Source organism: Planococcus citri, chromosome 5 (genome assembly GCF_950023065.1).
Source record: "Planococcus citri chromosome 5, ihPlaCitr1.1, whole genome shotgun sequence".
Classification (NCBI taxonomy): Eukaryota; Metazoa; Arthropoda; class Insecta; order Hemiptera; family Pseudococcidae; genus Planococcus; species Planococcus citri.
In genome coordinates this window covers 21892445-21907516 of record NC_088681.1, presented here as the reverse complement: position 1 = coordinate 21907516, position 15072 = coordinate 21892445, and the positions used below count along the sequence as shown (strand labels likewise).

General features: G+C 32.3%; 2 protein-coding genes across 3 annotated transcripts in view; one reads left to right on the top strand and one right to left on the bottom strand.

The window, feature by feature from the left end:
• The window catches only part of LOC135849189 (uncharacterized), a 373560-nt gene that overhangs the window by 344768 nt on the left and 13720 nt on the right, over positions 1–15072 (bottom strand). For both annotated transcript variants that reach the window (XM_065369494.1, XM_065369495.1), the window contains exon 2: positions 2150–2191. The gene's annotated coding sequence lies outside the window, so the exon portion shown is untranslated. The remainder of the gene's footprint in view (positions 1–2149; positions 2192–15072) is intronic.
• On the top strand, positions 5593–14556 carry LOC135848577 (lysophospholipase-like protein 1). The gene is made up of 6 exons (XM_065368508.1): positions 5593–5807; positions 5897–6079; positions 6576–6706; positions 13752–13899; positions 13974–14089; positions 14203–14556. Exons 1-6 carry the CDS (start codon positions 5780–5782, stop codon positions 14446–14448), a joined length of 852 nt encoding a protein of 283 aa, XP_065224580.1. The 5' UTR covers positions 5593–5779; the 3' UTR covers positions 14449–14556.

Here is a 15072-nt window from a genome sequence, read left to right as displayed (position 1 = left end):
GAAATTCCCCCGAGCGAAGCGAGGGGGAATTTCGGGGGGCGCCGGTCGCTGGGGGGGCTGCGGGCGCGCGCCGCGCAAGCGCGGCGCATCTCTTCTACCCATTCAGTCATATTGTCTCAAATTCCTGAATTTTTTTTGGTCATGAATACTTGAACAGAGTTCATATGGGTCTGTTTAGATGTAAGGAGATAGCACCGGTCCACCGGCGCGCCCCCAGCCTTCCCGTGCCCGGCGCCCCCCGTAATTCCCCCGAGCGAAGCGAGAGGGAAATACGGGGGGCGCCGGGCACGGGAAGGCTGGGGGCGCGCGCCGCGTAAGCGCGGCGCACCTCTTTAAGGTCGCTTTTCTCAAATTTTAGCCTCATTATTCGAAATTTCTGATATTTTTGGTTATGAACAGAGTTCATATGTGTCAGTCCTCTCCGTGTGGATGTAAGGAGATGGTCTCAGCGCCTCCGCAGCCTCCCCGTGACCGATACCCCTCGAAATTCTCACGAGCAAACGTGAACTTGACATCAATTCATAGTTTACTCAGTATTTCTTCAAAAAAAAATGAATAAAAGTATAATTAATCACGTAATGCTGAAATACAGCGTAATTAGATTCATTTTTCCAGTACATATATTGAATATTCACGTATGAATCAAGGTAGTTAGATATTATATTATGATAGATACCCATGGTGCATAGAACAGTATGTAACTACCTCAATTTTTTCTTTGATTGATCACAGGTAACAGCTATTCACATTATATTCGTCTCTGTTCCTCATTTTCTACTAGTTTACATCAAAAAACACGTAAGAAATGCAATAAATTGCTTCAAATCTAGTGTTCACACTCTGCTCGAATATTCCCCAAAATTATAATAGGTATGTAAAAAGCCTCGACTCGTTTTGGCATTCGTAACATCACGAGAATGTTCCTCGTCATTAAGGAGAATCACCGTACACATCCTCCCGCGATTTAAAGCAAAAAAAAGTAAGGTAGTTAGATATTGTGACGCGTACCAATGGTTAGCATCACAGTATCTATCTACCTACCTGAGTATTCTCCTCAAAATTGAGGGAACCGCAAAAATTCTGTTCCCTCACCACATTTCTGGCAATTTTTGCATTTTCAAAAAAAAAATTGCAAAAATTGCGGGTAGTTAGATTCTGTTATATTACCCCATTACCGTGTATGTAGGTAGACAGTACCTACGAGAGTATAATAAAAAAAAATGCTCCCCTTGGTGAGATCAGATGGATTAGGTATGTTAGGTATGTAATAAAAATAATTCGTTCGTTCGTTCATCAGTTTGTATCTTTCAATTCTTTCAATTTTGGGAACACATTCGGAATTTTAAACAACCGAAAAGCGCAAGTGGGTAAAAATTATTGCTTCTACTGAAAAGCGCAACTGAACAAAAAAAAATCGAAAAAATAGGGGAAAAAGCGCAACTGGTATAGAGCCTTTTGTTCGATTTCATCGCGAATGAATAAAATAATTTCAAAAATCTATCTTTTTTCTTTTTCAAAAAAAAAAAAAAATTAAAATATGGGGTAGGTTCTTAGACCAACCTACCTACTAAAAAAAAATTGCATATTTTTTTAAGCATAAAATAGGTCTCGTCAGGCCTTTTTTAATCACTTCTTTTTTGAGGGCACGTTAATAATTCTCGAAAATGTCAAATCCATAATTTTGCACCCCCTTCCCCACCTCTTGCCACTGTTTTGAAGGATGAATTTGAAGTAAATTATTTTTCAATTTTTTAAAAGCATAATATATTTTTGACTTGATAAAACAATCCAAAAATTTTTCTTAAAGTTGCCAACATTGAGTTTTTTTTTTTTACTTTTTCTCAAATTCTGTCATGTTTTTCAGTTTTTATGACAATTTTTCGATATTTTTGAAATTTTCTTGGGAAAAAACTTAGGATCTAATTATTATATTCGGGGCTTTTATTTTCTTGCAGGTTTTCAAATTTTCTTCTGCCTCCTTTAATCATTTTGATCTATCAAGTAAGGCATAAATTCTTTTCATTACTTCGGTTGAGTAATATGCTGATCTGAAATAAACATCATTGGTCTTTCTTTCCATCTCTCATCGTTAAATTTTTCATCTCAACGACAGCAAAAATTAAGATCAGATAAAATCAAAATCACTCACCGAAATTGAACGTTGATTTTCATTTGGAACCACTTCGAAAATCTGAAAACAGACAAAATAAAAAATTGAAATAATTTTAAAAAGTCTAAAAAAATTATTCGAGTGACATCTTGGTTACCGATTTGAATACCTATCATAAAATATAAATTTCAAAAATAAAATCTTGCAGAAAAGCACCAAAAAAAAATAAAAAATAGAAAATAAAAATAAGGGGCCAATCATCTCTTCATCTTACGCTTTCGAATTATAAAAATTTCGCAGCATCTTTCGATTGATTTTTCAATAGAAATTCTTGAATTCTCTCGACGATAGGTCCGCAGGGATAGTTGGGAAAAAATACACGATGGGGTAATAGTCTGATTTTAACCCTTCGTAATAACACGCTTTTGTTTTCATCTCTGGGGTGTTGATTGGTTGTACTTAGCACTTACCCTTTTGCATAAATCGTTATGAAATCGTGGGAAAATATTTACGTTATCGAGGGATGGAAGATAGAACATTTAAAAGCAATTTTGGATCGAAATTTTTAATCGCCAATGCAAACGATAATTACTTCTGATCACGTATTACAAAATAGAGCATGGGAGGGGGGCATCGTTTCAAAATTAAAAAAATGTTATTTGAGTGAATTAAAAAAAAATCAATAATAATACAGACTGCAAATTGCGCAATAAAAATTGAACATCGATTGCATCGCCTTCATTTTATGTGTAGGCAACTTATTCGACATCCAAGAAAAAAACCTGCGAACCCACCAAAGGAAAGGATCGATGATTAATTCTTTTCAAAGTACCTATGTACTTAATCGTTAAAAAAATAATTTTTTCAATCCTTTACATTTTTTTTTTTTTTTTTCAAAAACTGTATCTTCGTCATAAAAATGCCACTCTCTGGAATTCGGTAAACGTCTCGAGCTTGAACTTCTCAATCGTTAATTGAAAAAAATTCCGCCATTTTCAAAATGTATAAACATTATTTAGCACCTAAAAAAAAAAAACTATAAAAATTTAATTTTTTCGGATTAAAATTTTCTCACTGCTGCGATAAAAATTTCCTAATCTACGTCATTCGAACACAAATAACGCAACCTTTTGCACTTGAACTGTTGAAAAAAAATTCGTTCCAAAAGGTAAAACGCATTTTAATAACTCCCTCACGACATTCGCATAAAACCGTTCAACTTGACCGAAGTACAAAGAGAATTCGTGAGTGGAATTAAAAGCCTCTGCCATTTTCTTTAAAGGAGGACCATACAATACTGTACATAGGTGAAAAATCATACTCTTCGAAATCTGCATTTTAAAGCACGCGAGCTTCGAATAAATTTATTTATTCTTCGCATATCCGCACGACCAAAAAAAAAAAGGATTAAATAACAAAAAGGTGAAATTCTTTTCGGCAAAGTCGTCTAAAAAAAGGGAAAAAAAGGTAACCAATACCAGTACTCTTACGTGATTGTTAAATCCCTGTTATAACTAGGTAATATTTTAAGTATACAAAAACAAAAGGGGCAGGAAAAACGAACGAGAGCTTCTGGCTTTATTTCCCTTCGCTATTGGACGACGAATTAATTCGTTCAAATAACTGTACAGGCTTCGTCGTCGAAGACCTGTTGCTCGTACTACTAAAACTACCATCATAAATGCGGTGTTACGCCTTGTCTCAGATTACACAACCCCACTTTACACGATTGTTATTATGCTTGCATTATCACGCCGTGTATTTGTGTACGTGGAAATGCAACGAGAGAGAACAAGTCGTTGATGCCTTTTGATACTAAATTGCGCCGTTTCAATGGTGCCCAAAATTTGATTAGCTCTCGTTCGTACCAGTCTTCTCGCCTCTATTGTATTTTGGTTTCGTCGCAACGACAACAGGACTTATGTATCCACAATTTTCTAAGCCAGTACCAAAAATTTAATTTTAACTCTTTATTTTTTAACTCGTAGCAATACTAACCTTTAATTTTAGTCGAGTCGATTAATGGACGAGTGATTTCTAGTCAAGAAAACCTTTAATTATTTAACGAGATAGTCTCGCTTTATGTACTACTTACTTACTAATATTTTACTATACAAAATCTAGGACGCATTTTATATTTTTTTTAAGCTAATATGTCTACTTAATTACGGTTTTTTTTTCTTTTTTTATAAATTTATTATAATTAACGATTTATCGATACTAAAAAAAATGTTGATTAATTTGCCTAACGTCACCTTATAAATAATTTTTAACTTCATTATTAATAATAATATTATTTTTCATTCCACGTTATATATCGAAGGAAACGATATAGGCCTATATTCAAACTTCCAAATATGTAGGTATTCTTGCGCACCTATTCGTTTTATTGTTAATTTTTATCAATTTATATCATTTTATTTTATTATGTATCACTTTAAAAAGTACTATGTTTAATTTTTAAGAAAACGTGTTGATTGTTGTATTGTTTTAATATTGTATACCTGTATTTTTTACGATTATTATTGTATATATTTGTTAATTTGAATCTTTTACTCGATTGTTTTACTTGAAAGTACCATAGTTTCTATATTTTTATTATATTTTATTTTTCTTTTCTTTTCTTTTCTTTTGCTACCTAATTCCTTGAATTATATTCTTGTATATAGTATTTCATTGTAATTTAGCACCTCCGACGAACGTGAATCGTTCGTTGAATGTATTTTTGTGTAAATTTTAATAAAGAATTTTCAATTTAATTTGCTGTTTTTCGTTGTATCATTTTATTCCAGGAAAAAATGAGTTCACTGATGGACAATGGTTCAAAGTTGTCAAAAAAGACCTTCATTTGTAAAAAAAAAAAAAAAAAAAAAAAAAATGCACCACATCTTACTTTGATGTTTAAAAAGTTGCCTACGACATAGAAATTTCAAAAGGACCCTAACATTTATCCGAGGAAAGCTGCTTAAATGTTAATCTGGTACCTAATTCACGATTAAATATTTACATATTTCAAAATCAACAAAATAAACACAGCTCGTTCCAAAAAAAAAATAACTGCGAAATGAAGAACGCAATAGTACATAATTTTAAACGTATTCCAGATGAATCATAGCTCTCTGATGACATAACCGCCAAAATAATCACACTTGATTTTCGTCCAAATTTTTCAAGTCGTACGTAATTTAACAAATCGTTACATCGTACATTTACCCGCGAAGTCGATCTACGAAGTATTTTCTCTCGATATTAATTAAAGAATTGGGGAAAAATTGGATCGAAGATCGTATTATGGCCCCTGGTGCTTCAAAAATGACCCTGGGCTTGAAACATATGGTTCTCTTTTGCCATACCAGAGCAATGTGCACGAGAATAGTAACGATGAAATAGATACATCGAATTATTCTGCCTATCTTTATAATCTAAATGACGACGAAGAAGTAAGTGGATTTATCTCAGAGAGAAAATTAATTAGGAAGAGAAAAAAATTATACAAATATAGAGTAGTTTTTATCTCGGAATTAAATACACGAGCAAAATGTTAAAGCAGTTATTCAGTTAAGAAAAGGTGAGAAAATTCATTTGAAAAATTAAAAATCGCTGTATTTTATTAGAAAAATACGATTTTTTTGGTGACAATAGAATACATATTTTTTTCAAACTGCGAACATGAGAATTTGGATCAATTTTTTATTGGGTACGTTAAAATCATCTATCGCTATGAAATAAATCTATACTAATAGTCAACCGTGACAGTTGATTGATAAAAAAAATACACATTTTCAGTTTTTCACCTATCCATGGTGAGCTTCGGTGCAAAGCAGACTACCCTAAAGAAGCAGACTACCCTGAAAAAGAAGACCACCTACGACCCAACTAAATTCCAGGTCACCTACGATCCAATTAAAGAAGTAATTTTGCCATCAGGCGATCAACACAACGCGACTGTGTTTTTCTTACATGGACAAGGTTGACAAATTTTTTTTCATTAGAACCTCACCAAATGAAAGAAAAAATCATGATTCAACATAAAATGATATAACTCGAAGTATCAAATCAGAGTTTGGTATTTGGTAAGGTTCGGTTCCTCTTCTCACTGGCGACGCCAGCCTGTGTGCCCAGTGTGCACGGGCACACCTGTTCATTTTCCAAAAAGAAAAAAAAAGTACTTTTACTTGACTTTTACAAATTATTTATAAAATTCTTTACCAAAAACTCATTTTTGTTAAACCAAAAGTTATTTTTGAATAATTTTAAGTTCATTTCTTGATGCATCAACATCATTTTTCTTACTTCAATTTTTAAAACATTATTGGGCCAGAATGAGAATTTTGGAAGGGGGGGGATTTTACAACTTGGTTTTATAATTTTGAAAATTGGCACACCTGTTCAAATTGTCTGGCGTCGCCACTGCCTCTTCTTAGATCATTCGAATCAACTTTTATTTAAAAATTTCACATTTCAGGCAGATCGGGCTTTTCACAAAGAAATTATATTATGAACGTTACACGAGATGGACAGACGGTAGTTTTACCCAATTTCAAATTCATATTTCCTAGTGCTCCGAAGAGACGTTTTACCCTTCATAATCGCAGCGTAAGCTTCTTTTTTTTTTCTTTATAGATGAGCTGCAAATTCCTATATTTTGCTTAGTTTAATCAATTGTTCTGAAAAATGAAACCGGATGGTCAAAAAGGTCAAAAATTTCCAGCGAGAAAATAAAATTATTGCATAAAATGCAATAATATATTTGTTCGAAAAATCTTACTCCTGAAACGAGAGGATTAGACTAACACATATACGTGTGATTTGCATGAGTTGCCTATTTTCCATACATCAGGAACCCTACAATGAGGTATAGCAAAATTTCATCGGCTACCTTTAATGCTTTTAATTATTTTGAACCGAATTATCAATTCTACCCCCCCCCCTCCCCCCAACATATCCTCGGGGCTCGTACTCAATTTTTTCCAAAAAAAGAAAGTAACTTTAGTAACCAAAAAAGGTCGAAAAAGTGATCAAAAAAGTTGCAAGCCGCGAGTAAAACATTTCAATGCAAGAAAAAAAATCACAAAAAATGTAAAAAATATAATAATAAAAATACGAAACAAAAAGCATCCCTGTTAAAAAATTTATAATGAAACTCGACAAAGATTCTGACAATAAAATTACACATTTTCCAAACTTTCGTCAGAAAAGTGAGACTATAATATTTCGTATTTTATTGGCAATACAATATTATGCAACAACACTTTTTGGCTATTTTTGACATAAAAATTAGAATTTTGGGGAATTTTGGGCGAAGTATCAAAATTTTGAAAATTTGAATGAAAGACAAAGTTTTTTTTGGCAATTTTTGACCACAAAGCGAGACTTGGAACGAGTTGAAGCAATTTTTAAAAAAAAATCAATCCTTTCAGAGTCTTTCTCAGAAAAGCAACAGTTTTCAGTAATTTCTGGCAAAAAAGCAACACATTTTAGAAAAAGTAAACTTTTTTGGCAGTGAGACAGAATTCCAGATGGCTTGCAAAAGCTAGACAGCTGGTCAATGACTTTGAGAGGCCAGACAGGACTTCAAACGGCCTTCAAGAGCCTGGCATACTTTTCATTTTCCAATTTTTTAGTGTGCGTAGCACACTATTACTTTCGTTCTGAAAGATGAAAAATTCTTTGGCTCGAATGTTCTCTTAAAGGAATGGGCCGATTTTTTGAAACTTTCATAGGTAGGTGAGGCTTAACTTGAGGCAGGGAATGTTGTAATTATAACTGTAATTACTCAAGTAGCTTCTTGAGTAATTGCAATTACATAATTACAAAAATTTGTACTTGAAAAACAATAAAAAAGATGGAAAGGGCCATATCAAAAGGGATGCCGACATCACGTTTATTGATTTATGACCTTTAGAAAATGTAAAATTTGAAAATTTCTTATCTGCGGTGTTATCTTTTCCATTGTTCAATTTCAAAAATTTATCAAAGTGATTTGCCGCCTGGGAAAGATGGTGTTATTGTGTTCTCTGATTGCCCCTTTTATAAATGTAATACCGCAGGTACTTTCAAATGATCGGCAAACACAATAGACCATAAAAACCTTTTACATAAAATTTGAAAATTGGTTATGTGACCCCTGTGGTATTACATTTATAAAAGAGGCAGATCTGCAAACACAATAGGCAATAGAAATGTAATTTCTTATCTATTGTGTCATCTTTCCCTTTGTTCAATTTCAAAATTTTCAAATTTGTTTATTAGTTATAAATCAATCAAAGTGATGTGCCGCCTGCCTATTTTCTAAAAGTTATAAACCATTCAAAGTGATTTGCCGCCTACCCGGAAAAATTTGTTATCTGTGTGACCCCTGTGGTGTTATATTTATAACAGATGCCGATTGGCAAACACAATAGACCATAGAAACCTTTTACATAAAATTTGAAAATTTGCTATCTAGATGGCTTTATCTTCACCTTCCCCTCCCCCTTTTCAGAAGTTATGTGTGGAGGTGCAGAGCACTGGCTGGCCCTCAGTTGTTATTTGTATTTTCATGTGATAGGTTCATATCATTGTGCAGTGTGCTTTTGTATCATTGTATTTATTACCTATTTTTTTTATTTCATCATCATTGTTTGCTGTGAGATCTTTGTTTTAGGTAAGTGAAATCTAATTTAAATTTATTTAATTAACACTTTTTTGCAAATTTTTTTGTGCATGGCTATTCGGTTTTTTTTTTTAATTGTGATTATTTAAATTGAAATTAATTAAAAATCAAAGCAAATAATTAATTGAATAAAATCAAAGTAATTTTTTTATACTAATTAAATTTAAAAAAATTAATTGAATATTTAAAATTGATTTTTTTCAAATTTTTTTGTGCATGGCTATTTGTTTTTTTAAAATATGTTTTTCATTGCAATGATAATATTATTGAACAAATTGTTGAACAAATTGGTAATGAAACTGAAGACTTGGATACTAATTTTAGTTTTATATCAAATGATCAAAATACTGCAATCAGTCATGAGCATGAAGTATTGAATAATCGCACCGATGAAGGAGACATTTTTATTGATTTGGGATAAATAGTGATTCCAACAAAACAGCAGAAGTTTTCAAAATTCCCAATTTAATGGATGATCAAGAATACTTTGAATTGATGAAAACTTTGAATGAAGAACAAAGAAGATATCTGCTGCAGGTATTACATTGTTCTAAAACCAACAAAGATTTGCCTTTTTATCATTTGATAATGGGAAGTGCTGGTGTTGGAAAATCCGTTCAAATTAAAGCCCTATATCAAACATTGAATAGATATTTCAACTTACTTAGAAAATTGTAACCCAGAAAGTGTGAAATTATTACTGAGTGCTCCTACTGGAAAAGCATCATTCAATATTGATGATGTCACTTTACACGTGGGATTTAAATTGCCTTTAAATCAATGTGGCTATGAAATGGTTCCACTTACTCCTAATGTTAAGAATACATTGCATTTCAAATTGCAAGATTTAAAATTAATTATTATAGATGAAATCAGTATGGTAGGTAAAAAAATGTTTCGTAACATTGATGCTAGATTGAGACAATTATTTGATGGAAATAAGTTATTTGGTGGTATAAGTTTGATCATTATAGTTGATTTTAATCAACTAAATCCTGTAGGTGATGTTCCTATTTATAAAACCAGTAGAAATGACAATGATATTAGCATTCTTGCATATGATAATTTATGGACTGCATTTTCATGTTATAGATTGACAGAAGTAATGAGGCAGAAGGAAGATAAGCAATATGCAGAAATGTTAAATAATATAGTATTGGGTGAATTAAATTCAACTGATATTGATTTACTCCATGCTCGAATAATTATGGAACTGCCAAATGATAATATAATTCATTTGTGTAAAATGAATAAAGATGTTGATGCATATAATGACAGTATTATTCAACAATATCCTTATGATACATCAATAGCAGAAGACACTGTATTGAATGATGCATTACTATTGAAAGAAAAAAAAAATTTATTAGATCAATTTTCAGAATTTAAAATTAACAAAACTAGAGGATTACTACACAAATTGAAACTTGCTTGTGATTTGAAATATATAATAACTAGTAATGTAAATACAGATACTATTTGCTTCATTGTTGTATATAAACCTCCTAAAACCAGTAATGTTGTTTTCAGTGATGAGTTAGATAAAATTTTGAAACAAATATCTCATAAGAAAATGATTCTAATAGGTGATTTCAATATTGACATGGCTTTGTTTACAAATTCTTGCTTACAGCAAGTGATACAAACACATCATTTGAACTTAACAATTGCTGAAGTGGTGTGCCAACATCCATGTTGAGCCGAGCTTTTGGAGGCCAATGTTTCCACAAGTAAAAAGAGAAAAAAACTGAACTAGCCCCTACTGACACAGCGTGGGACTGGGTGAGGGCCACAAGACTTTCTTTTCCTCCCAATCCGATTTACTTAATTCTCGCAAGCGAGCTACGTAGGGCACCTGAATGAACAAGTGACGGAGCGTCCAGACTGTAGCCAACACCCACGTTGCACCGAGCTTTAGGAGGCCAATGTTTCCACAAGTAAAAAGAGACTGAAAAAAAATAGAAATTTTGATTACAAAGTCCCCACATTCCAATTGAAAATTTGCATATTTAACATAAAATTTCAAACAAAAATTCACCATCATCAATTTCTAACAGTTTTTTTTAAAATTAATTTCAAATTTTAAAAAAATCCAAAAAAATTCACCGTTACTTACTAACCCTCTTATATCAAGTATTGGAAAAAAATTGAAATTCTAAAACAAAATTTGAATAATACCAACAATAAACCTATTGCCAAGTTTAAATTACATTAATAATCCAAATACCTATATAATAAACATGCACCAATAAAACAACTAAAATGAAATAGTACACTCACCAATAACTTTGCCAGCATCCTCTTAATTTACGCATTGAAAAACAATTGAAAACAAAATTTGAAAATGACACAGGCACCAATGAAAACAACTTTCCATGACGACAGTTCGTGAACTACTGAAGCAATAAGAAGGTGGGATATGGAAGCTAGTGATATCGATTAAAAATCAATTTTAATCGAATATCGATAAAATCTTATAATATTGAAGAGTAAAAAAATGAGAAAAATTGGTCGATTTTAAGGCTATTCTCTACCCCTGTTATCAGTAGCGATTTTCGATGAAAACTACGAACTTTGGCCGGGGATTGTGCAAAAATTACTGGACGGATTTTTGTGGGGTTTGGTTTATTTTACTCAGAAAACATTCAAAAGCGAGGGTATGTCGAGATATTTTTGATTTATGTCATTTTGTGGCCGTCATTGGGAATTGAATGGAGGTATTATTGATGCTCAGATCTCCGTTGGAAAAGCTAAATTGGAAAATATGGCTACATACCCTCGCTTTTAATGATAAATTATTAGCATTGGTGAAAAAAATTGAAAGAATTTTGAAAATTCACGGAGAAATCCCCGTTTAGATGGGAGCGGGTCGCGGGACATAAGTATGACTAAATTCGTTCACTCGATTACATGCAATCTTATGAACGAACGATGAAAATAACGAACAAATTGGCTTCATATTTCGAACGTTTTCACTGGGGTAGAGAATAGCCTTAACTTGATAAGAAATTTTTATTTTCACGAATTTACACACACAACGTTTCGGCACACAGTGCCTTCATCAGGTGATGAGAAAAGACTAACGCTAGTGGAATAATACGAGTATGATGAATCGAGTAAACGAGATAAAAATATCAATTGAAATGTACCAGAGCTTTATATCGCTCTCAAATGATCGATTTTTTTGCCAATTTTTTGATCTGCCAATTTTTTCGATTCCAATTATATTTTTACAAGAATTGATTATTTCGATTTTTTCAAAAAACAAGAGAATTAGTTAAAAAGTTTAAATTACATTAATAATCCAAATACCTATATAATAAACATGCACCAATAAAACAACTAAAACGAAATAGTACACTCACCAATAACTTTGCCAGCATCCTCTTAATTTATGCATTGAAAAACAATTGAAAACAAATTTTGAAAATGACACAGGCACCAATGAAAACAACCTGCCATGATGACAGTTCGTGAACTACTGAAGCAATAAGAAGGTGGGATATGGAAGCTAGTGATATCAATTAAAAATCAATTTTAATCGAACATCGATAAAATCGCTCTCAAATAATCGATTTTTTGCCAATTTTTTGATCTGCAGATTTTTTCGATTCCGATTCTATTTTTACAAGAATCGATTTTTTCGATTTTTTTCAAAAAACAAGAAAATTAGTTAAAAATGATCTAAAAAAAGATAAAATTCTGAAATACTGTCAATAATTTTGCAAAAATTGAAAAATTGATAAAATTTCCACTGGAAATTACAGTTTTTTCATTATCTAATGTAAATTCACTGTTGAAAAGTCTAGAAATTTCAAAACACGATCATTCAAAAAATCATTAGAAAAATACAAAAAAATCGAAAAATTGAAAAAAATCGATTATACAAATTCGATTATTTTTGCGCCGATTTTTTTAAAAACAATTTTTTCAAAAAATCGAAAATCGATTTTCAAAATCTATGTTTTTCCATACAATCAACACCACTAATGGAAACATTGAAACCCTTATTTTCTAAAAGTTATAAATCAATAAAACTGATTTGGCGCCTGGGAAAGATAACACTGTAGATAGAAAAATTTCAAATTTCAAATGTTGGTTTTTATTATCTACCTATTGTGTTCTCTTATCGTCCCTTTTATAAAAGAAATGCCGCACTGCAGTCACGTCTCTCAATTTTGGCCAGAATTGGAATTTCAAAAATTGAATAATAGGATTCTTATCTAGAGTGCCATCAATACAAGAGTTTTCAAAATTGAAATACGTGACACCCGCGGTGTTACACCTATGTAACAGGCAGATGGGCAAACACAATAGGCCATAGAAAGCGTGTACAAAAGTTATAATAATACCTCTCAATCTCACCTACGATAGTTTTCACTCTATCATACTCAAAAAGTCTGGAAAACTAGTCAAAAAGTCTCAGTTTTTAAAAAACTAGTCAAAGTTATAATAATACCTCTCAATCTCACCTACGGTAGTTTTCACTCTATCCTACTCAAAAAGTCTGGAAAACTAGTCAAAAAGTCCCAATTATTGAAAAACTACTTAAAACCCCCAATTTTTGAAAAACTTGTCCAAAAGTCTCAAGTTTTGGAAATTGAGTCAAAAGTACCAATTTTTGAAAAACTTGTCAAAAAGGTTCAACTTTTGAAAAACTTATCAAAAAGTCCCAAATTTTGGAAAACTAGTCAACAAGTCCCAATGTGGAACTGCATAGAAACGAACCTCGAACGAAATCTTATTAATCTTTTTCTACGAAATTCCATTTGGTGAAAAATTAAAAAATCGTAAAAAAATCGTCTCGACGACTGATAGGTACCTGAAAAATACAGCATTATTTTGTTTGATTTGTGAGCAGCAAAAAATTTGACACAAATCTAATGAGGACACTTTGTATAATCAAACAACTATACCCTAATTACTCGTATAAATAAACAGTAAACACACATAAAAAACACATTCGACTAATGTTTCGTAATGCAGATGGAACGAATATGGTATGACATAGATTACATTGGCCGTAATCAGACAGAAGACTTGACAACAATGGAGAAATCAATTCAAGGTTTACTCAAACTTATCCGCCAAGAAATCAACCAAACAGGACTTTCCTGGAATCGTATAGCAATAGGTTGGTATCGGTATCGAAAAGTGAGTAATTATTTTTTCATCGAATATCAAATAAATACTTTGAATTTTAATCAGGTGGCTATGGAATGGGAGGAAAAATGGCTCTGCATATGGGCTACCGAGTTCTGGTTGAAATCGGAGCGATCTTTTCTTTAAATGGATTTTTACCCGAAAATTCAACAGTTTTTACTGTAAGTAACTCTAAAGTCGAAACATTCTTTTATCCAGTCAATCACATGGTTAATGGATTCCTCAAGTAGAATAATATTTCTCTTACGTAATTGATGTCGATATTTTTATTCAGGCGATTGAAAAAACACTCAGCGATGGAGATAGATTACCAGAGTTATTTTATGGTAAAACCGAACTACTAGAAAATAAAGACGACGAGGATCACGAATGGCATGAGAAAACATATCACGAGCTAGAAGCAATGGGTGTAAAAGGCAAGTATTCGGTTGCAAATCAGGGAGGAGAGACGAAAAGCGATTCAGTGATGGACGATTTGTGGAACTGGTTGAATTGTACATTGCTTGGTAACTCAAAATAAAAAATTTCAAGTTGGAAATCATTTTTGACAAAAAAGGTACCATTTTTTCTGAATTCAGAAACTCGTTCTGAATCATTCAAGAAACATGAGTTCAGGTTCTGAGAGATGAATCTCATTTTTATTAATTGAAGTTTTCACATTCCAATGACTGATTTTCAAATCTCCCATTCAAGAAGATACATTAATTAAACCCACCCAAACAGATTTGCTCCAAGTTCAACCAGTCTTCAGATATGAGCTTTCAGGAAGTTTCGCTAGAAATCAAAAAATGCGAGATATTTCCTAAGCTCGCCCCTCTTCATCCTTTGCTGGAAGATAAGGGTAAAAATTTCAGCACAACATTGAAGAAAAGTTGTAAAAAAATAATCAGATCGAAATCGTAGAACCAACATCATTTTTTTCAGTTTGCAATTCACATAGAATATGACTCGTAAAATACATCGCATTATTTACGGCAAACTGAGTATGCAATTTCTTCAACATTCAAGTATTCATCTACACTATTCCTGGCAATGAAGGCTCCTGCCTGAAGACTAGTTGAACCAGAAGAAAAAATCTGTTTGTGGGGTTTTATGAAAATTTATTATGGCGTGACTTGTAAATTTTTACCAATTCGAGGTCATT